Source organism: Symphalangus syndactylus, chromosome 10 (genome assembly GCF_028878055.3).
Source record: "Symphalangus syndactylus isolate Jambi chromosome 10, NHGRI_mSymSyn1-v2.1_pri, whole genome shotgun sequence".
NCBI classification, from domain to species: Eukaryota; Metazoa; Chordata; class Mammalia; order Primates; family Hylobatidae; genus Symphalangus; species Symphalangus syndactylus.
In genome coordinates, this window is record NC_072432.2 from 98238841 (window position 1) to 98262597 (window position 23757).

Consider the following 23757-nt stretch of genomic DNA (forward strand, 5'->3'; position numbering starts at 1 on the left):
TTAAAAAAACAAATTTGGTGTCATTGATCTTTTATACAGTCTTCTAGTGTTTATTTCCATTATTTGTTCTAATCTTTGTTATTTATTTCCTTTTACTAATTTAGGGTTTAGTTTGTTCTTGTTCTAGTTCCTTGATGTATAACATTAGGTTGTTTGAGATCTTTCTTCTTTTAAAATTTAGGCATTTATTTCTATTTATTTCTCTAACATTCCCTTTTAAAATGGCCTTTCCTACATCCGAAAAGTTTTGACCTATTGTGATTTCATTTTCATCTTCCTCAAGATATTTTTAAAATTTTTCTTTTGATTTCTTCTTTGACCCATTTGTTGTTCAGGACCACGTTATTTAATTTCACATATTTGTGAATTTTCTAGCTTTTTGTCCTGCTATTGATTTCTAGTTTCATACCGTCATGGTTGAGAAAAACATTTTACATGATTTAAATCTTAAATGTAAGACTTAATGGCTATAGTGAATGCTTACAATTTTATGTTACCTTGGCATTCATTTTGAATATTAGTTGGACTTCCCCATACCAGAAGCAGGAGTCAGTCACTCTTAACACAGTTTCCAGTTCTCCAAGTTTCTCTGTGTGGCTAATTCAAACAACTGCCTTATACAATAGCCTCCTGGTGACCAGTTCCCTGTGGGACAGCTAGATACAGCCTACTTGCCTGGTCCTGCTGCCCCTCATACTCTGCATGGACTGTGCAGATATGCCACAGTGACTACCTTTCAGTGAACATGTGACCTCCTAGAACTCATGCCTGCTTGTTTTAAAGCCAACAATTAAAACTCCCCATGCGGCTGGGTGTGATGGCTCACACCTGTAATCCCAGTGCTTTGGGAGGCTGAGGTGGGTGGATCACCTGAGGTCAGGAGTTTAAGACCAGGCTGACCAACATGGAGAAACCCCGTCTCTACTAAAAATACAAAATTAATCAGGTGTTGTGGCTCATGCCATTATTCCCAGCTACTCGGGAGGCTGAGGCAGGTGAATCACTTGAACCCGGGAGGCAGAGGTTGTGATGAGCCGAGATTGCACCATTGCAACTCCAGCATGGGCAACAAGAGTGAAACTCTATCTCAAAAAACAAAAACAAAAACAAATCTCCCCGTGGGAAATCTGTTTAATTAATGCTTTGAACTCAATAAAAACATAGGCCCATTGGTCTCTTTTTTTCTACCAGCCTGTACTTACTGATCTCTGTGTGGCCTGTAGGCATGCCATGTATTCCCAGAATCTGTACGTACTAAAACCTTTTAAACTTTCACACTATGGTTGTATCATTGAAGCTGTGCCCACAGCCTAATTTCTAATGGCAAGGCTGCCTCAAAGGGATCCTTGTGGGTGAATTCCCCTGCTGATGTTCTTTTGTCTGAGCTTCTGGTGGTTGCTGGGCACAGTAGCTACCAGCTAACCTGGTAGAGAAACTTGAAGAGTTTAATTGAAAACAATGACCTAACATGTGATCTTCCTGGAGAATGTTCTGTGTGTACCGTATATTCTGCTGCTGTATGATAAAATGTTCTGTATATGTCTGTTAGGTACATTTGGTCTAAAGTATAACAGTTCAAATCCAGTGTTTCCTTATTGAATTTATGTCTTGATGCTCTATCCATTGTTGAAAGTAGTTTCTTACTATTCTTGTATTGTTGTCTATTTCTCCCTTCAGATTTGTTCACATTTACTTTATATATTTACATGCTCTAGTGTTGGGTACATATGTACTTACAATTGCTGTATCTTCTTGATGAATTTACTTTTTTATTATCATATAATGACCTTCTTTGTCTCTTTTTGAAGTTTTTGACTTAAAGCCTATTTTGTTTGATATAAATATAGCTATCCCTGATCTCTTTTGGTTTCCATTTGCACAAAATCTTTTATCATATCTTCACTTTTATTATTTTCATGTCCTTAAAAGTGAAGTGAATCTCTTATACGCATCATATAGTTGGGTCTTGTTTCATCCGCTCTATGCCTTTTGATAGGTGCATTTAGTCCATTTACATTTAAAGTAATTATTGATAGGTCAAGACTTAATATTGCCATTTTGTCAACCTTTGCTGGTTGTTTTATTGATCTTTTGTTCCTTTCTTTCTCTCTTGCTGTCTTCTTTTGTGACTTGATAATTTTCTGTAGTGGTATGCTTTGATTCCTTTCTCTTTATTTTTTTGTGTATCTACTCAGGCTTTTGCTTTGTGGTTACTGAGGCTTACATATTATAAAACATATTATGGTTGTACCAGTCAATTTTAAGCTGACAAAAACTTAACATGAAATGCACATAAAAGCTTTGCACTTTTATTCCCCCCATTTTATATTTTTGTGCCACAATTTATGTTTTTATATTGTATATTCATTAACAAGTCATTTTAGCTATAATGATTTTAATACTTTTGTCTTTTAGCCTTTAGAGTTATAAGTGATTTACATATCACCTTAGCAGTATTTGAATATTTTGAATTTGAATATATACTGATTTTTACCTGTGAGTTTCACACCTTCATATGATTTTGTATTAACAAAGATCATCCTTTTGTTTCAGCTTGAAAAACTCCCCTTATCATTTACTGTAAGGCAGGTCTAGTGGTGATGAATTCCCTAAGCTTTTTTTTTTTTTTTTTTTTTTTTTTTTTTATTTTTTTATTATACTTTAGGGTTTTAGGGTACATGTGCACAATGTGCAGGTTTGTTACATATGTATCCATGTGCCATGTTGATTTCCTGCACCCATTAATTCGTCATTTAGCATTAGGTGTATCTCCTAATGCTGTCCCTCCCCCCTCCCCCCACCCCACAACAGTCCCCGGAGCGTGATGTTCCCCTTCCTGTGTCCATGAGTTCTCATTGTTCAATTCCCACCTATGAGTGAGAACATGCGGTGTTTGGTTTTTTGTCCTTGCGATAGTTTACTGAGAATGATGTTTTCCAGTTTCATCCATGTCCCTACAAAGGACACGAACTCATCATTTTTTATGGCTGCATAGTATTCCATGGTGTATATGTGCCACATTTTCTTAATCCAGCTTTTGTTTGTCTGAGAAAGTGTTTGTTTCTCCTTAATTTCTGAAGAATAGCTTTGCCAGGTAAAGTACCCTTGGTTGGTAGGGTTTTTGTCTTGTTTTGTTTTTTTATTTCAGCATCTTAAATATATAATTCTATTATTTTCTGTCCTGCAAGGTTTCTGTTGAGAAATATACTGATAGCTTCAGTGAAGTTCCCATGTATATGTTTTTTTTTTTCTTTTGCTGCTTTCAAAATTCTCTGTGTCTTTGATTTATTGACAGTTTTATTATAATGTGTCAGCAAAGTCTTTTGGGGTTGAATGTAATTAGAGAACTTTACTTATTTATTTATTTATTTTTGAGACAGAGTCTCGCTCTTTCACCCAGGCTGTAGTGCAGTGGTGCAATCTCGGCTCACTGCAGGCTCTGCCCCCCGGGGGTTCACGCCATTCTCCTGCCTCAGCCTCCCGCGTAGCTGGGACTACAGGTGCCCGCCACCTCGCCCAGCTAATTTTTTGTATTTTTAGTAGAGACGGGGTTTCACCGTGTTAGCCAAGATGGTCTCGATCTCCTGACCTCATGATCCACCCGCCTCGGCCTCCCAAAGTGCTGGGATTACAGGTGTGAGCCACCATGCCTGGCCATAATTAGAGAACTTTAAGCTTCATGTACCTAGATGTCCATATCTCTCTTCATATTTGAGAACATATCTGCCGTTATGCCTTTAAATAAGCTTTCTACCCCTTTCTTTCTTAGCCATATAAATATCCCATAACATGAATACAAGCTCTCTTGATAGTGTTGCATACATTATGTAGGCTTTCTTGATTTTTTTTATTCTTTTCATCTTTTTTCTCCTCTTACTGGACAACTTCAAATGACCTGTCTTTAAGTTTGCTTATTCTTTCTTCTGCTTGGTTGAGTCAGCTACTGAAGCTCTCTATTGCATTTTTAAAATTCAGTCACTGTATTCTCAAGCTCCAAAATTTGTTTGGTTCTTTTTATATTTTCTCTTTGTTGAACTTCTGGTATTGTTCTTCTATAGCTTTCCTGATTTAGTTAATTGTTTATCTGTGTTCTCTAGTAGATCACTGAGTTTCTTTAGAACAATTTAGTTCAAATTCTTATCAGGAATTCAATAGCTATTCTTTGGAGTTGGTTACTTACTGACGGTATATTGTGTTGCTTTGGTGATACCACATGTCCCTGATCCTTCATGATACTTGTAGTCTTGCGTAAGTGTCTGAGTATTTGAAGAAATAATCACCTTTTCCAGACTTTATGAACTGGATTCATTAAGGAAAATCCTTCCCCTATGGGTAGGTGAGGGTGGGGATGGGTAATGCTGGAGAGCACTGTGGCACTATGCTTAGTGCCTAGTGTATGGGTGGCTCCAGGTTTTGGAGAGGGATGCAATGTCTCATTGGTTCAGGTAGCTGGGGTCTGTAACATTTGCAACTGTGTGTTCCTTGGTGTGGCAAAGGCTGTGGGAGGTCTACATTGTCTGACAGGACTGTAGGTATACTCAGTGGTGCCCTGGGTCCAGTGACAAAGGACTGGTGCAGGCAGCAGGGGGAGTCAGGGTCATTGGTGTGTTCACACTCAGCTGTGGACATGCACTTAATGGTTAGGGCTGGGGCAGAGCCAACTGTGGTTATATGGCAGCTGGTGGCATGTACATGCATGACTATAGCAGTCAAGGCTCACGGTATACATATGTGCAATTGTAAGGACCAGCTGCCGGCACCCACGTGGTGGTGGGGGCCACCAATAGGAGTTAGGCCAGCTACATATGCATGTGCAGCTATGGTGATCAAGCTGGAAGTGTACATGCATGCAGCTGCAGGGGCGAGCTGCAGGTACAAGCACAGTGGTGGGGGCCAGGGACAAAAGTTGGGGCTTGCACGTGTACAGCTGTAGGAGCCAGGGCTGGTGGTAAGCATGCATGTAGGCACAGAAACCAGATACAGACACATTTTCAGCTGTTAGACCTGGTGATGGGAGTTGGGGCCAGCTGCTCAGGTACACACAGCAAAGGGGTTAACCACAGGTACACACACGGTGGTGACAGATGGATATTTGGCTGGAGCCCAGGCCATTTTGGGGCATACATGTAGTGGCTTCCCTGGGTTCCTGGGTTGGCGTGTCTACAATGGCAACAGCTAAGGCAGCTTTGGGGAGAGGAGAAGAAGAGAGGTGGAACTCATGTACCTAGAAACTGCAAAAGTGAAAAACTGTGGGGTCCTCAGCAAAAATTGTGAGGGGCCCCTATGGCTATACTGGTTGTTGGTTTCCTCAGTGGCAGAAGCTGCTGAGTTCCATAACGGTAAACACTGTAGGCTCCTTGGCAGTGAAAACCAGTCAGGGGTGTGTGGTGGCTGTGAGGCTGTTGAGATCCTGATGGTAGAAGACAGCTGGGGTCCCATGCAGAGCAGTCACTGGGGAACCTCGTGGCTCCTGCCACATGGCTGATACTGATAGCCGTACCCTTCTTTGTTCCCAGATGTCTCCAAATGTTTCAGCCATGCAGATCTCCCCAGCTATTTGGGGTGGGGTGAAACTGAAAGAGGTCATTTGGGGGAGTGTTCTGAAAGCTCAGGAAACTGATTGTTCATCCCATTATCCTTTTCTCCTCAAGGGTAACTTTTGAGCTAAGGAGTTCTCTCTCTGTGCTAAGCAATGCTGGTCTGGGGGATGAGATGATGCATGCAAGATGAAACTGTTCTTCCTACTCTTTTTGCACAATTATTCTCATTGTTTTTCTTATACTGTGTTGCTGTATCTTCTCAACTGGACTCCTGAGCTCTCCTACAGCTATTTTCTTTCATAGATAGCTGTCTGATTATACTTTGTGGGGGAATGAAGGCTGGGATCTCCTTCTCTGCCTTTTTGCTGACATTGCCCCATACTTTGTGTTTGCAAACTTAAACACCACTGCCATGCATCCTGTAAATTATCATCAAGGAGGTGCGATCTGATGGAAAGGCCTTGGGGCTAACACTCAGGAGACCTGGGTTGAGTCCTAGCTCTATCACCACTGTGACAGTGTTATTAGGCTAGCTCTTTATGTTTTAGGATTCAATTTTGAGGACCCAAGCTCTACTTATCTCAGAAAAACTAGCTAGCAGATGAGGCCATCTCAAATAGATCCAGAACTTTCCAAGAGGAAGGTGATGTGATGAACTCTTAGTTACCTGCTCATAATTTAAGCCTGGTAAATAAATCTCATGTCCCAATCACCCAGGTAAATATTTAATAATTGTGGCACCATTTATTGAGTGCTCTCTGTATGCCAGATACCCTACAAACATTATCCCCACACACTGCTTCTCCTTGAGTCCTCACAACCCCACAATGGGGTAAGGACTGATAATGCCATAACTTCATGGGGAGGAATTCAAAGGGAGGGTGTCTGAGGGCCTCTGGTAGGAAGAGGGTGAGTCTCTGGTTAAAGACAGGTCTGGTTGACCCCACATTGTGTCTTCTATTCTCCCTGCTGCCATTCTTTAGCCCACAAGCAAAGAACCTGGAAGGTTGGAGGGGCCAGTAGACATCTATCTGAAGCCATGGGGTAGGGGAAACCTAGGCCTCAATAAGCAGGCTCTAAATTCAGCAGCACTTTCCTTATGAGCATGCAAAGTACTTCTTCAAGGAGCCAGAAAGGTCACTCAGAGAAACTGATGGATAAGGGCCAATTGGGAAGCTCATTAGAATGGGAGCCGCCTCTGTGTCTGCCCCTAGGTCCTGCTTCATTACCTGGAGGACTGCTTCTGTACACCTCGCTGTCAGGGGCCCACACCCCCTGAGAGGGCCCATTCTCCTCTTCATCTTAGGTTGTAAACCAGCATCAGAGGCAGAGGCCTAGCAAAGGCCCATTACTCACTTTTAATGAGACAGCCAGGGAAATAAATTGGCATATGTTAGCAAAATGGCTCATCAAGGTGAGTAATTATATTCATGACTGGGGCAGTTTACCCTCCAAAGAAAGAATTTGCATCTCATCTCACTGAGCTGTGGCTCTTCAGAACTAGGGCAGGAGGCCAAGTAGAGCTTGACCACTGAGCACAGATACCTCCACTTGTCTAGTCTTGCTATTCGCCATAGACTTGTCACTCCCCAAATTCCAAAGCTTTTATGGGATACACTGTACAACTGATTATACAGAAAAAGAAACCCAGAGGAGAAAAATACAAAGAAGTTGTTCAATATTTTATGGAGCGGTGTGTGCACATGTGTGCCTCTGTGGTGGGGACAGGCTAGCCATTTCACAGAGCCTGGGAGAGAAACTATCAAGGAATGATTCTGACAGTCTCTACTAAAATTAAAATTACCTTCTTCTTAGTTTTGAGCCAAACTTTAATTAAAGTCCTATATTCCCTCCTTTACTTGCTTGTGCACTGACATTGTGGCCTGTATAATTATCTCATGGTATCCAGGTATGTAATTGTCTTTTCCCCATGTTTTAGCATTTTAGAGGGAAATTACCTTATTATTATTTTTTTCTGTCTTATGAATATTAGTTCTGGCTTCCAAGACTGATCCTAAGCTACTTAAAGACAGGGACGAGAGTGTCTCCTTGCCTTCTAGCCCCTATGGCATCTGCCACAGTCTCAGGGTGCAGAAGACAATGCCATAGAGTAAGTTTCTACCTGGTCTCAACATCATGAAATGTTGGGTTTCTCCTGAAGGTGTACAAGCAGGTGGCTGATGCTATTTTCCTCTACACATTGGCTATCAGGAGGTACAGAGCTAATTCGTTGCCCAACCCTGGTTCATGGCATTCTTTGTGCACCAACTTCACCCTTGCTGCCACTGGATTTTCTATTTTTTTCTGCTAGATGATGAGCTGTATGTGGACAGGCCCATGTCTATGTTAAGTTCCACTCTATCTCCTTTCCAGTGTTCAGCACCATGCCTGGCACTCAATAAATAATTACAGAGTGAATGGAGTTTGAATTTTGCAACTTTTGCATCTTTGTGTGCCACTTAAATCTTATTGGAAACAAAGTAGGAGGAACATACAAACACCCAAAAACTCACACTAATAATTAAACAATATACTTGGCAAATAATTACCAAGGTGTTGAAGGTGTGGAAATTTACAGCTAAAGTCAGCTGAGTTTGTTGGGCCTCTGGTTGTGGCATTTATACTACAATGAGTTTTCTATTCATGGTGATAGGGAAATGTCCAAATGGCTTTATAGGAATGCTTTCAGTCTTGTTCAGTCTGGGATTGGGTTATTGTGGGAGGGTTCTTTCATTCTTCATTCTCACTGGGGTTGAAATTCTCAAAAAGGACACTGGCAAGAGCTTTATAAAATCCTGAATGAGGCCGGGTGCAGTGGCTCATGCCTGTAATCCCAGCACTTTGGGAGGCCGAGGTGGATGGATCATTTGAGGTCAGGAGTTCGACACTGGCCTGACCAACGTGGTAAAACCCCATCTCTACTAAAAATACAAAATTAGCCAAGCATGATGGTGCACACTTGTAATCCCAGCTCCTCGGGAGGCTGAGGTAGGAGAATCACTTGAACCCAGGAGGCGGAGGTTGCAGTGAGTGAAGATCGTGCCATTGTACTCTAGCTTGGGCGACAAGAGCAAAATTCCTTCTCAAAAAAAAAAAAAAAAAAATCCTGAATGAATCTATGGTTTAGAAGGGATTTCAAAAGTCCCACCTCCTCTGTTAGCATGTCTTCATCTAGAGGCAATAGGGCTGGTATTATGACTTATTACATAGGAAAGGGACCCAGATATGGCCAAGCTGATGGCATGGCTCACATCTGGATGACAACTGGAAATTTTGACCAGGAAATCAATCATCTTCGGTATCCAGATGTGTGGCACTGTGAGTTGTACAGACTACATTGAGTGAGTAGGTTACTGAGGTTTCCTGAGGGTATTTTAGACCTGGCAGGGCTGCTAATCAGATAAGGCCATTCCCTCAAGTGTGGGACTGAGTTCTGGGTTATGGAGCTCAGACCAAACATAGCAAGGGAGGCATAACTTGCCAAGCATATTCAGAGCCCTTGTTGGGCCTTCAGAGTGGAGGCGATGGATTTGTTTTCCTGACCCCACAGGGGTCCTCTGAGGACACTCACCATTTCTGTCGATGGCAAAAGGCACATCTGTGGTGACGATTTCATAGTTGCAGATCTGGCTGTACTGCGGGGAGCAGTCCTCATCAATGGCCTCCACCTGCAGAATGCTGTCATAGATCTTGCCTTCCGTCACAACAGCCTTGTAGGCTGGCTCTTTGAAGGTGGGAGCAAATTCATTGACATCCTTCACCTGGATATGGACCACGGCCCTGGGACCACACACAGAAAGGAAGGGATAGTGGTAAAGAAAGAGTCACACCAACCTCCTGCACCTCCTGGGGGCACTGACTGAGGTCCCAAGGCCAAGTGAAAAGAGAAACCACCAGCCGATTGGGGCAGTTGTCTGAGTGTCCCATCCTCCCTCTCACTGGAGACTCTCTACTTGCTCTTGCTCTGACACTCTGAGATGAATCCATCCCAGAGAGGCTTTTATGCCCTTCCCTCTGCCCCAGCTTTAAGCAACAGGTTTACTGTTCATTCCTCCCTCTATTCATCCACTCCTCCATTCAGTAAGAATTTAACCCCCTTACTGTTAGGCTGTGAGATAAACATAAGGGAGAAAGCAGTGACAACCCACAGTGAAAAGTGCTGTGACAGGGAGCAGCTTATGGCACTGCAGAGGCCCAGGGAAAGTTCCTGACCAGGTCTGTCAGGGTGGGCCAGCTTAGGGAAGGCTTCCTGGAAGAAGTGACACCTAAACTCAGACCTGAGGGTGAAACAAGAGTATCTTCCAGTGAAGAAGAGGGAGTAGAATATTCCAGGTGTAGAAAGCAGACTGTGAAGATGCCTGCATGGGACCAGGAAACTGCCAAGCAGTTGAGCAAAGTTGGAGCACCATGGTGTGACGAGAGGGTAAACATATCTGAAGAGCAGCATGTGAATGAAGTGGGGTGGGCAGGGGAGGGAGGGGCGTCCAGAGGGCTCTGTCAGGCCACTCACTTGTGTGACTTTTTCCAGGCTGTCTCGTGGGGCCCAGCACCACAGTCATAGGCCTGGATGATGAATGTGTACTCCTTCTGTAACTCACAGTCAATGGGGCTCTTGGCACGGAGCTGGCCCTCTCCTGATGTCTTGTTGAGCACCACAGCCTCAAAGGGCAGCTCCTGGCCATGGATCTTGAACGCACAGATTTCCCCTGCAGAAGGATGGAAAACAGTGAGTGGGAATCCTGAGAATTGCCAGATTGAAGACAGTGCTTCCATTGGACCAGATTCACAAACTCAGACCCTCCATGCAATTTCTTCCACGCACATAGTGTGGTCCATGAGCCAGCAGCATCAGCATCGCCTGGGAGCTTCTTAAAAATACAGAATCCCAGGCCCCACCCAGACCTCCTGAACTGGATCTGTATTTTAACAGGATCCTCAAGTGATGTGTGTGCTCACTAATGTATGAGCAGCACTGCTTTTCTCTTTCCTTTACTCCTGGTTTAAACGCTGTCTACACTGCTGCAGCTACATTCCCTCTACCTCCCCCACTCCTCTACTTTCTGTCTCCAGCTACCATTTCCCCTTCTAAGTTGCAGTTTTCCCTTTTGAAACAGTGGGGGTGAGTCTATGTGAGTTCCAGAGTTCCAGAGCCCCTGTGGAGCCTGAAAAGCTAACATCTTAAAGAGCTGAACATGTTGTGAAATTAATGCATTTCTCTCCTTCAGCTGGGTTAATGGTTATTATACCTATTTCTATGCATTAAAATTATAATGCCATGATAATATCTCCTTTTTTCTCAATCAATGCATATTTATTTACTGAACCCCAACTTCATGCAAGATCTGTAGTAAATGTCTTGGGAAGTGCTGAAAATTTGAGACATGTCCTCTTTCCCTATTGAGAAAATTTACAGACTTTTAGAGAAAAGAGTTCAGCTATAGGCTTTGAGGGAGCAAAAGAGAGGCCAAGAGCCCAGAGGCCTAGATTCACATTCCAGGCTTGCCACTTACTAACTGATTGGCTTAAATCAAATGATATTGACTCTCTGGGCCTCTACTGTGTCATCTGTAAGATGGTCCCAGAGATGGTGGTGGGGTGGGGGGCATCTACCCTAAGATGCTCCAGCCCTGGTCTGACACTGCCTCAGCTGCACTGCTGAGGCCAAGGAGGGGCAAGCAAGGTACCTACGGTGCATCATTTAATGGGGCCTTGCTCTCAGGTTAACCCAGGCACCTTCTTGCCTCACCCTAGTCCAGGTCCTGCCCAACTATTCATAAGAGCTGACACAGTGAAGAGAAGGGATGAGATGATTGCATGCTTGCTCTGCACCAGGCACCAAGCTTTGTACCCCTACCCAGAGAACTTCATTTGAACTTCATAAAAAACCTGCAAGGCAAGTATTTTATATCAATTTATTCCAATTTTTAAAAAAGAAAGAGAAAATCAGAAAGGTTAAATATTTGCTCAATGTCACAGAGCTAAAGTTAAGTATTAAACCCAGGTATGGCTGATTCCTAAGTCCATGTACTTTCTACCCCACCACACCATCTCCAAACAGCCCCATAACTTCTAAGGAACCACTCCATGGATTGCCTGAAGAAACTGTCTATATTCCAATTCAAGTCTCATTCAGGAAAGAAATCCTCTGATTTACATATAGGAATCATGCCATGATCTCTTACTAACAATGTTTTCTGAGATGTTCAATCAATACCAATCTTACCTTTATGCTTTTCAAAAAGAATTTCATTGATCCTCAACTTCATTATTAACATTCCCTTTTCACTACCACCCCCATCTCCCACTCCTCCGCCGCCACCCCTCCTAGCCATTTCTCAATGTACTTGTGGAATAAATGGACAAGACAGGTTATGGACCCAGTTCCAATAAGGAGGCTAGTTCCCATTCACTTCCGTTTTTTGGGATCAGTTAGCATTTCTGTACTGTGCATTCTGAAAAGTTCTGCAGCCTCCAGGGCAGGAGAATAGGTTTTCTCAAATTCTTAAGTTTAATTTCTTCTCTAAATTAGAAGCGTTGAATAGATGAACCTCTAAAGTACCTGCTTTTTGATTCTCTCCCAAGATCAATGCCAATATGACAATATTATCAACAAATGTGTCTAGACTGTTTCTGGGGCATTCTCTGGAGTGCCCAACCACTGCCATGGTTATAAGGCTAATCAGACCATTTCTCTTTGAAGACTCAAGTTAAACCAGAATAGATGAGTGTAATCTTCTCTTGGAAAGATCTGATCACGATTAAAGTAGTTTTCAAGATGCAGAAATCCTTAACAACAGAATAGGAGAGGAGAGAGGGAAAGAAGACAGAGGAGAGGAAAGAGGAGATACAAAGGGAAGACAAGATAAATTTTAGGTGACATATTTCCATCTACGGAACAATTCAATTCAGTAGAACTAATTTTTCCGAGAGCTAAGTCTCAGGCACTGTGCTAGGCCTGGGGACACAAAGACTAACGACTTGGGTACCTTAAAATATAAGGATGCTTTATCCTAAAGTACTTCTTACCTAGTAGAAAAGACAGACAAGTAAAAAGGACAATCAAGACCCACTTTGTTTTCCTCAAAACCTAGAACAGAACCTAACATTCATGTCACCCTCATTTATCCCACCTCTTCACCTGACACTTGTGTTCTGGTTGCAAAAACATTCATTCATTTATTCATCCACCTCATAAATATTCATTCTTCTCACAAATATTTTTTAGGCACTATGTGCCAAGCACTGGTAAACCAATAATAAACAAAAGTAGACCTAGCCCCGGCCTGTAAGCTGCTTGCGGTCTGGTAGGAAGGGAAATAAGCAGTCAAATAATCAGTACCTGAAAGAAGGATGGTGATTGTGATGAATACATTGAAGGAGAGCTATGTGTGCTAAAAGTATTCTGACCTGGTCAGGCAAGGCAGGGAGGGCCTCCCTAAGAATGTGGTGGCTTAGGACCCTTCAGAAGAAAGGAACATGGTGAGTCCAAGGGACCACAGGTCCAGTGTGGCAGGAGTGGAGGCCATGGGGGCAGGGCCAGCTTCACAGGCGTGTGACCTAAGAGCCACCTAGGGTCCTGTGCTCAGAAGCATCCTGAGCTTGGTTTCAATCTCTGCTGTCTCTGTCCTGAATTTTTTTTTTTTAAGATGAGGTCTTGCTTTGTCACCCAGGCTGGAATGCAGTAGTGTGATCACAGCTCACTGCAGCCTCAAACTCCTGAGCTCAAGCAATCCTTCCATTTTAGCCTCCTGAGTGGCTGGGGCTACAGGTGTGTGCCACCAACAACCAGCTAAGTTTTTTATTTTGCAAAGATGGAGGTCTCATTATGTTGCCCAAGCTGGTCTCGAACTCCTGGCCTCAAGCCATTCTCCTGTCTTGGCCTCCCAAAGTGCTGGGATTACAGGTGTGAGCCACTGTGCTCAGCCTCGAAGTTCTTAATAATTTTATCTTTGAACCTCTGTTTTGTGAATAAAGTCTGATGGGACAATGGAGCATGTTATGAGCAGAGGAGAGGGCTGCAATACGCATGTCCACCACGTCTTGCTGCCCCATTTGCATATAGCTTTCAGAATTCCCACGGACCCAACAACATGTGGGATTTCAGTGGGACTCAGAGTGAGAACAAGGTAATCATGTTATGTCTTCAACTGACTAAGTAGGAAGCTGACCTCCCCAAGAGGCCACACTTTCCCTTTGAACCAGAACTTGTTTCAAATGCAAAAAGAGGGAGTAGAAAACTGAGAAATGTGAACAACCAAGGAACCCTGTTGTAGCCTTTCTTATTCATGTTACATCCTGTATTAGCCAATCACTTACACTGAAAACGATGGTGGAGGGGAAAAGGGAAGATCAGATGACCCATTGCTTTTTTTTTTTTTTCAGGCTACCCTTGCTATCAGTAACTTAAAGGTAAAGAGTAATATTCATATGAACATAAAGATGGGGAATAGACACTGGGGAATACAAACAGGGGTAGGGAGGCAGGGAGGCAAGGGCAGGAAAACTACCAATTGGGTACTATGCTCACTTTCTTGGTGACGTGATCAATCGTACTCCAAACTCTAGCACCAAGCAGTATACCTTTGTAACAAACCTGAATATGCACCCATGGAATCTAAGATAAAAGTTGAAAAAGAAAAAAAATGGAAGTCAAATTAAAACGGTTGAGTTTGTTTTGTGTAGTATTTATACTGTTGTGGTAAGAATTAAATACATATGTATATATGAACTATAAAATACCAATTCTGTAATTTTGGTATTCTGCGTGCTAGCTAAATGCTCTTATATTTGTATTTAAAAATGGGCATTGCATAATAGAAAAGGTAAAATTCAGGCTAATAATTTAAAGTTTTAAATATATCTTTACTTAGAACTATACCAAATAGAATATTTAAAACGTCATGACAAGTTGAAACAGAGACTTCTGGAAGAAAGGTCCCAGAAATAAATTCTGGATAGATATTTAAAACATCAGTTCTCAGTGTCAGTGTAAGACATGTTAGGCTGTCTTATGTCTTATACATGAACTTTTTTTGTGAGGCCTGTCACTAGAATTTGTTATTATACTAACAGAGCACTGCAGTAGGAGGATGATACATTTAAAAGTAAAAGATCAGACCTAATGGTTTTCATATAAAGATATCATTTTCAAAATCTTGCCCTCCAATATGCTTTTGGGTGAGAGAACTGCTACTGTGCCAGGAATTGTGTGTGGACAACACACAGATGAGCATGGGTGTGAGGCTAGCCATGGGCCGCGTGGAAAAGGAGGCCAGCAAAACCTGGCCACCAGGCCTTGGCTGCCATCTCACATTGGCTGTGGGCCAAGGTGGCTGAACGGGGGCTTCACCAAGAGCCCCCTTCAGGGCCAGACCAGAAGACGAGCCCCTGCTGTGCCTGAGTGAGACATGACCACTCCGGACCCTCAGTCCTGTGAGCAGGTATCTCACAGTTACCTGCTTCTAAGCAGAAAGACACCAGCAGAAGCTGGTGTAGTTGTCTCCTAATACCTAACACAGGGTTCCGGGGGAAAGGTCTTTAACTTGATTTTTAGAGCACATTTTGCTCCTTCCTTTGAATACCTTTGAACAACAAAATAAGCTAATTCAATTTTTTAGATGAGGAAACTGAGCCTCAGAGAGATTAAGTGTTCATCCAAAGTCACTTTGATAGCATAAAGCCAACTAAGGACTAAAATCTTGGCATCTATGGTCAGCACCCTTTTTGTTGTTTCATGCAGCTTATCACTTACTGGGTGAGTGTGATGTTCTAGGACAGTGGTTCTGAGTGTGCTCTGTCAACCTCTGGCATCCGCAAGACACTTTGTAAGGGTTCAAAAAGTCAAAGTGATCATCATATTAATACTGAGATGTTATTTGACTTTTTCTCTGTGTTGACATTTGCACTGATGACATAAAAGCAATGGGGAGTAAAAGTGCTGGTAGCTGAGTGAGTGGCTAACTGCATTCATCATAGCATACATGTAGGGGAAAAAAGCCAATTTCACTTAAGAATGATTTTAATGATGCAGTAAATATTATCAATTTTTATTAAATCACAATGAGTTCATGTCTTTTTAATATCCTGTGTGATGAAATGGAAAGTGCACTTTAAACACCTTGGCATGGCAAAGTATGCTGGTTTGTGTCTAGGAAAAGCACTTGTGTGATCTAAATTGTGAACTGAACTAGGACCTTTTTTCATAAAATGACATTTTTTACTTGGAAGAATGACTGACAGATGAACTACGTTTATTCAAACTTGAATGTGTGGCAGACGTTTTTTGAAGTAAGCCTGTCCCATCAAGAAAAAGAACTGAGAGTATTTGCTGTCAATGATAAAATTGAAGCTTTCAGTTTGGGGAAGCCTGTGTTTGCCACAGAGAGTTTAACAATTTACCAATATTTCAATACTTGTCTGGTAAGATGGATAGTGATATTAATGCATGTGACTTTTGACATTGTATAATGAAATATACCAGCTTTTGAAGGATCCACTTAACAATGAACCAGTATCTCTCAAACAACCAATGCATAATGTCACACAGTCATGTACAGGTAAAAGATTCAAAGCACAAGAAACTTTCATGGATTTTAATGTAACAACGTGCAATGGACTGAATGTTTATGTTCTCCCAAGTTCATACATTGAAACCAAATCACCAAAGTGAAGGTATTAGGAGATGGAGCCTTTGGGAGTTAATTAGGTCATGATTTGTGCTCTTATAAAAGGCTCCAGAGAGATCCCTCTCCTCTTCTGCCATGTGAAATTACAGTGAGAAAGTGCTATCTATGAGAAAATGGGCCCTCAACAGACACTGAAGGTGTCAGTGCCTTGATCTTGGACTTCTCAGCCTCCAGAACTGTGAGAAATAAATTGTTGTTCTTTATAAGACACCACTCTAAGGTATTTCGTTATAGCAGCTTTAGTGGTTGGAGACAGTGTATAAGTTTAATGCAATTTCAGATTCGTTTTTACCTAATCTTTAAGAAATTATTATTTGTAGAGCTCTGGTGTACTATCAGAGAAGAATATCTATAACTTAATATTATCTACAATAATATTATTAAAATACCACTTCCTTTCCAACTACCTACCCGAGTGAGGTCATATTTTCTTCATATACTTCTAACTAAATAACATATCACAACAGGTTGAAGGCAATAAAAGATATGAGGACTTAGCTGTTTTCTATTAAGCTCAATATTAGGGACTGCAAAAATGTAAACAATGCCACTCTTCTCACTAATTTGTTTTTTTTCCAAAAATATATCTTTTTTGTCAAATTATGTTACTTATGTTAACATGTATTGAGTTTATTGTTATTTTTTAAATGAATGAACATTTGAAAGTTTCTCAGTTTTAATTTTTGATATAGTAAATATTGGACATGCAGATATAACCCACATAAAGAAAAACTCTTGAGAATCTTTAATAATATTTAAGAGTGTAAAGGGGTCATAAGACCAAAAAACATGAGAACTGCTGTTTTTACAATTTATCAATAATAGTGTCCCTCCAGCTCATAATTCCATACCCTGCTCCTGATGCTAAAAACATGACCCATCACCTTGCAGAGTGCTCTCAACCTCAGAGCAGCTCAGTTTGCTTTGTATTCCACAGCTAGGCCTTTGTAGTAAGAGTAAGAAGAATTGTATGTCCACATAATAAATTGTTGGGGGGTTCGGGAAATTATTTCCACATCTCTATCCAAGTCTGGCCCAGATGGGCTGGATTGAAATCTTAGTTATGCAGTTAACTACCGTGGGACTGTAGGGAAGTCACTTACCTCTCTGTGCCTGTTTCCTCATCTGTAAGTGGGATGGTATTAATAGTAGTTAACTCATAGGGTTATTGGTTATTGGGAGGATTAAATGAGTTAACATATGCTAAGCACTTAATAGTGCCTTGCATGGAGCAAGCACTGTGTAATTGTTAGCTCTTTTCCCTGTTATTATACTGAAGAAAGTCACACATCTCTGGCAAACTCCCTGTTCCTGTTTAAGAACTGAAAAGGCTGAAGGTAGAAATCATTTCAACCTCACAAATATTTTGAATGTCACATGTGTGACATTCAAACAATCTGACTCCTTGAAGCACCTTGCACCTATCAGCCACAGTTTATTACACACATATTTTTCCCTGAATGACAACATCCTGTGCATTTGCATAATCTCATCGAGGGTCAGCAGTGCTCCCACAGGGAGAGTTTAGTGAGGGGGATGTTTTGTTTGTTTTTGCTCATCACAGTGATGGGGGATTGCTAATGGCATTCACTGGGCAAGAGTCAAGGGGATAAATATCTTGCCCTAAGCAGATCAGTCATATACTGCCAAGAATCATCTCACTGCAGATGGTTACAGGGTTCTTTTGAGAAACACTGAACTCAAAACATGAAGGCAGTCTTCCTGGAGCAAACATCTGGCCAAGTCTCTGCCTCCAGGTTTGAGGAAACAGTTGGCTCTTATAAAGCCTTCTCCTTCAGATTGGTGAAGTCCCTCCAGACAGATTATGGTATTATCTGCTCTCAGCTGCACACTGTCCTCTCTAGTACACAGTTGGCAGACAGTCAACACTGACCACACTGCTGGGTGGATGAAGTTTTTAAAGTCCCTCTCTACATGGGATCATCTTCAGTCACTTTAAGTATAGTAAGACAGGAAAGGAAAAGTGTTAATCACATCAAGAGGTAATCACGTCCAGAAGATCACTTTAGGGCTGAATGTAGAAATAAATCCATATTGTAACAGAACATTGAGTTTAAACCCTCCCACTTCAGATTAAACACTTAAAATCTTCAAAAGTAGAAAGCTAAAGGGAAATGTTTGCAGGATGTTACGTAGGGTGTTTCTTCACACATCTGGGTTGGGGATACTCGGACAGGCCCTGCTGAGTTCCATCTCTGCCCTTCTCAGCTGTGTGACCTTGGGTGGTTCTCAAGTTTCTCTTTATTACAGCTGAAGATACAAACCATGCCTAATCCTGAAAGTTCCATGAGGCTACAGTGACACACTAAACGTGGAAGAGATGTGGGAAGTATAAAGGTCTATCTACTTTTTATTATTACAATTATAATAAATCCTGCCTTCTGGCCTGCAAGCAGCTAGGTGCATAGTGATAACTTACCTTGGTTCCCATTCAAACAAAGCAGGGGGAGGGGGAAGTTTTCACCATTTATAGCTTTCTTTCTACTTATAGAGTTGAGCAAAATAAAACATACTCTTTTATTTTAAAAGACATTTTTCTAAAGCTTTGTGCCAAGATCAAAATCTCCCTCTTTTGGAAGATTAACAGCGCAGTTATTATGTTTCTGAAAAGCAAATAAAGGTGATTCATTTTTTTCTTCTTTGGCAATATTTGTTGGGTGAATACATGATGTAAAAACTTATTTATATGCTGAGAGCCTTGGAGAGGTCCCTGTGACTCAGCTAGTCATAATTTGGTCAAGTGGAACTTGAAATAATGGTCTGCCTGGTGCCCAGTGGTTCTGGAATTAAAGGAGTCTAAGTACAAAAACCTACTGTACTCATTCACTCAGCAAACCATCCCTGGACATAAATAATATAGTAAGAACAAAATGAGTAATAATAACAATTTACAAAAATCACTGTAGTTCATACTTATTCAGTGTTTACTACGGTCAGGCGCTTATTTAGGGCAACAGTGAAAACAGCCTACATCTCTCTGTGCCCTGACCTGCCTGGGGCTGGAGATTTGGATGAATCAAAAACCAGCTCCATGTTTGCAGACAGGAGAAGGAGGCAGATGGACAAAAAGTTAAGTGCAGTGAAGTACTGCAAAGGCTGCAATAGGTGTCGTTTCTGGGTGTTGTGAGAACATAAACAATGATGGCTCAATCTTGCCTCCTAAATACTTCCAGAATCAATTGCTTGCTGTCATGTACCCACCAGAGAAGTGCTGTAGCTGCAAGAAGGAAGGAGTTTCAGCTCCTGAAACTGATTCTGCTGAGACAAGGCCTTGTCCTCTGGACACTGTCATGTCCCTCTCTTTACAATGACATTTCAGTGCTTCTATTTTAAGATATTGCAGGTAGTACAGGTCAGTGCCTAAAAGTTGGGTAAACCTAGATTCAAATCCCAACTCTTCATTTATCATCTCCATAAATTTGAAAATGAACCATACCTCCATCTTCCCATCTGTAAAATGGGAATAAAACCATTGTTCTGCCGGGCGCGGTGGCTCTCACCTGTAATCCCAGCACTTTGGGAGGCCGAGGTGGGCGAGTCACAAGGTCAGGAGATGGAGACCATCCTGGCTAACACGGTGAAACCCTGTCTCTACTAAAAATACAAAAAATTAGTTGGGCATGGTGGCGGGCACCTGTAGTCCCAGCTACTCAGGAGGCTGAGGCAGGAGAATGGCGTGAACCTGGGAGGCAGAGCTTGCAGTGAGCTGAGATAGGGCCACTGCACTCCAGCCTGGGTGACAGAACGAGACTCCGTCTCAAAAAAAAAAAAAAAAAAAAACCATTGTTCTCCTATGGTCATCATATGACAATCAGAATAGAACTTTCTTTTTCGAAAAAACTGAGAATGTAGTAAGGCAGGGAGTGGGATGAATGACTTATAAAAAGCTAGTTTAATTGTCAGACAGTTTTATGAGCAAGCCAGCACAAAGGGATGGCAGACCAGCCCAGACAGGCACTTCCCGGGTTCTGCTGTGGTGCCCTTTCCCTTGCTACAGACTGTCAGCTCTACTGCTGATGCACTGGTTGATTCTGAGGTGCCCACAATTCTATTCAGGTGTTGGCAGATGCACAGAGGAAGAAGAGAGCAATGAAAACACTTGGAAAAGGATGATGACTGACTTTGTAATATCTAAATTTTTAATATTTGCCAAGCGAGCATTTTAAACTCTGTGTCTCAAGAAATACTGCCCTGGACCCAGTTACAAGATGTGGATAAATCGCTTTCCCACTGTCAAGCAGGAGTAGAGAGTCTTATTAAACAAGGAAGGGATCTTGTTTGCCCACAGCTCTCAGGTGATACATTAGTCAGACCCCTCCATGATCATTACCTGAATCCTACCTTGGTTAACTCTTACTTGTCCTTTAGGAAAATAATAGACATTGAAACACCTTGGAGAGTTAAAGAAGTCCCATACAAATAGAATGGCCCTTTACCGTGTCCAATTATCTCTGTCAACAAGATCTCTGTAAGCAGCCACCTCCTGTAAGGAGGGAATCTTAGCAGGCATGGAGGTTCCCAGAAGCCCAAGACTCCATTCAGGGGCTTACAGTTAAGTTTCAGAAACAGAAGCTACACATAGGCCCAAACAATTAAACATATTTGAGGTTTCTGAGTGTCAATGAGCACTCAAGATATAGGGGCTGAATATTGCAGCCTCCTCAATTAACCAGAGGAATACTTAATATTCAAATAGAATTGGTGCAAATCATGCTGACGGGTAAAATCTTTGGAATCTCTCTCTCCCCTTTTTCTCAGTGTCCAAACACGGGGCTGAGATGGGGCCCCAAAGTTGAACCAGTGAGAAGTTTACCCAAAGTCTATGCTTGTCCTCATCTGCTATGGTTTGAATGTTTGTCCCCTCCAAATTTCATGTTGAAATTTAATCCCCAATGTGGCAGTGTTGAGAGGTGAGGCCTTTAAGAGGTGATTGGGTCGGGAGGGCTCTGCTAATTCATGGATTAATGAGTTAGCAGGTTATCATGGGCGTGGGACTGGTGGATTGATAAAAAGAAGAAAAGAGACTTGAATGACAACACTCAGCCCTCTTGTCATATTGACGCTTATGCTGTCTCAGGACTCTGCAGAGTCCCCACCAGCAAGAAGGGCCTCACCGGTTGTGGCCCCTCGACCATGGACTTCTCACCCTCTATAACTTAAAAAATAAATAACCCAGATTAAACTATTATATTATAAACACCAGGAAATCACACTAAGACACCATCTATTTTTTAAATTTATTTTTTTCCTCTGCTTCCGTCTGAGTATTTATCACTAGGGTCTTTAGGAACTTAGGCACAAATTGAAAGCTCTTCCTCAAAAACTGACTTTTTGAATACTCTATGTCTGCACTCTTTAGTGCAGAAGCCACTAGCCAGAATGTGGTATTGGAATGCTTGAAATGTGGCTAGTGTGACCAAGAAACTAGAGTTTAAATTTTATTTAAATATTATTTTTAGAAAATTTAAATTTAATAACACAATCAATTTAGTTACCTGAAAGCTTTCTTTTTTTAATTTTTATTATTATTATACTTTAAGTTTTAGGGTACATGTGCACAATGTGCAGGTTTGTTACATATGTATACATGTGCCATGTTGGTGTGCTGCACCCATTAACTCGTCATTTAGCATTAGGTGTATCTCCTATTGCTATCCCTCCCCCGTCCCCCCACCCCACAACAGTCCCCGGAGTGTGATGTTCCCCTTCCTGTGTCCATGTGTTCTCATTGTTCAATTCCCACACATGCGGTGTTTGCTTTTTGTCTTTGCGATAGTTTGCTGAGAATGATGGTTTGTTACTGGAAAGCTTTCAAGTATGTTTGGTTATGTGAATCAATTTTTCAACTATAAATTACATAAACTCTAAATATAGATCAAATATTTCTGATAAAAACCTAGATTCCTATTTGAGAGTCCTCTTAGACTGTAAAATATACACAGGATTTGAAAGACTTTTTAAACTAAAATTAGAATAGAAAATTTCTCATTAATAATTTCTTATTTGATAACATGTTAAAATAATAATATTGGATATTTTGGGGTTAAACAACATATATTACTAAAATCAATTTTACGTGTTTCTTTTTTTTAAATAGGTAATATACTACTAGATAATATATTACACAATTATTTGTATAATTTGAGTAATGTTTCTGTTGGATACTGCTGCTCTACCTAATCAACAGCACATATCATTAAAAGCTCATAGAAATAAATGTAAAGCAGAGAGGATACATTCTACAATAACTATAAAATTATTCTATTTTATGCTTACTTTTGTTTTCTTGGCATTATTTCCAATATTTAGGATAATGTTCCCTCTTAAAACAACAGTGGATTTGAACTTCTTTAGATGGTTAATTCACATTTAGTTTCAGTTCCCAAACTGCTGGTTATCAGGTCTTCAATTATCATCGCCTCTTTTTTTTTTTTTTTTTTTTTTGAGACGGAGTCTCGCTCTGTCGCCCAGGCTGGAGTGCAGTGGCGCAATCTCGGCTCACTGCAAGCTCCGCCTCCCGGGTTCACGCCATTCTCCTGCCTCAGCCTCTCTGAGTAGCTGGGACTACAGGCGCCCGCCACCACGCCCGGCTAATTTTTTGTATTTTTAGTAGAGACGGGGTTTCACCGTGGTCTCGATCTCCTGACCTCGTGATCCGCCCGCCTCGGCCTCCCAAAGTGCTGGGATTACAAGCGTGAGCCACCGCGCCCGGCCCATCGCCTCTTAATAATTGCTTAGATGGTATTGTTATGGTATATAAAAATATTTAAAAAATTTAAAAACATTACATTTTAAAATAATAGCATCTTGGTCACTTTCAGAAATCCAGATGTATGTACTGAGAAATGGCTTTCACTGATTGACTATCAGCTAAGGTGGAAGTCTTTTGGCAATAGAGCTCTAGTTCATAATTTGCTTAGTCATTACATTATAATTCTTTCAAAAGAAAATCTTAATATTCTAAAATAAATTTAATATATTAGTATTATTTTAATAAAATCACTTTATAAATTATATATCGCATATGAAATCATATCATATTAATATTCTTATTGCAGTAGTTCTAACTAGAATAATTCAAATTCATATCAAATGTCATGTACTGCACATGTTTAAATGAAATCTGGGGACAGAGAGCAAGCAAAATGACCTGGGGAGTTCAGCCTCTGCTGTGGATGAGTAAGCATACTGACCTTCTCACAGTAACATCACAAACCTGGAAACCCAACCCCCACCTCACCAATACTGAAGGGCTCTAGAGAGTGATTAAAAATAGGCAGATGTCGGTGGGGGAGCTGAAACCTGGAGGAAGCTACTAGGGATGGATGAGTTTTCTGTTTTGATCCTTTGCCCTGAGGGCAGCTGCAACCCCGTGGTACAGTGTGGAGGCTAAAACTTTGATAGAAAGCCTGTTGTCTTTCTGGCAGGTAAACAGGATTGCCTGAGTGTAAGAGGGGAATCCTGGAGAGAAGATAGCCCGGGAATGGGAGGCCCAAACTCTGTGTTTAAAC

At 41.5% G+C, this 23757-nt stretch overlaps 1 protein-coding gene across 1 annotated transcript in view; it reads right to left on the reverse strand.

Annotated features, from left to right (window-relative positions):
- CLSTN2 (calsyntenin 2) overlaps positions 1-23757 on the reverse strand; it is a 641559-nt gene that overhangs the window by 147256 nt on the left and 470546 nt on the right. The window contains exons 3-4 of the mRNA XM_055295244.2: positions 10051-10246; positions 9112-9320 (exon numbers count right to left, since the gene is read on the reverse strand). Of these exons, the coding sequence (XP_055151219.2) occupies positions 9112-9320; positions 10051-10246 (405 nt within the window). The remainder of the gene's footprint in view (positions 1-9111; positions 9321-10050; positions 10247-23757) is intronic.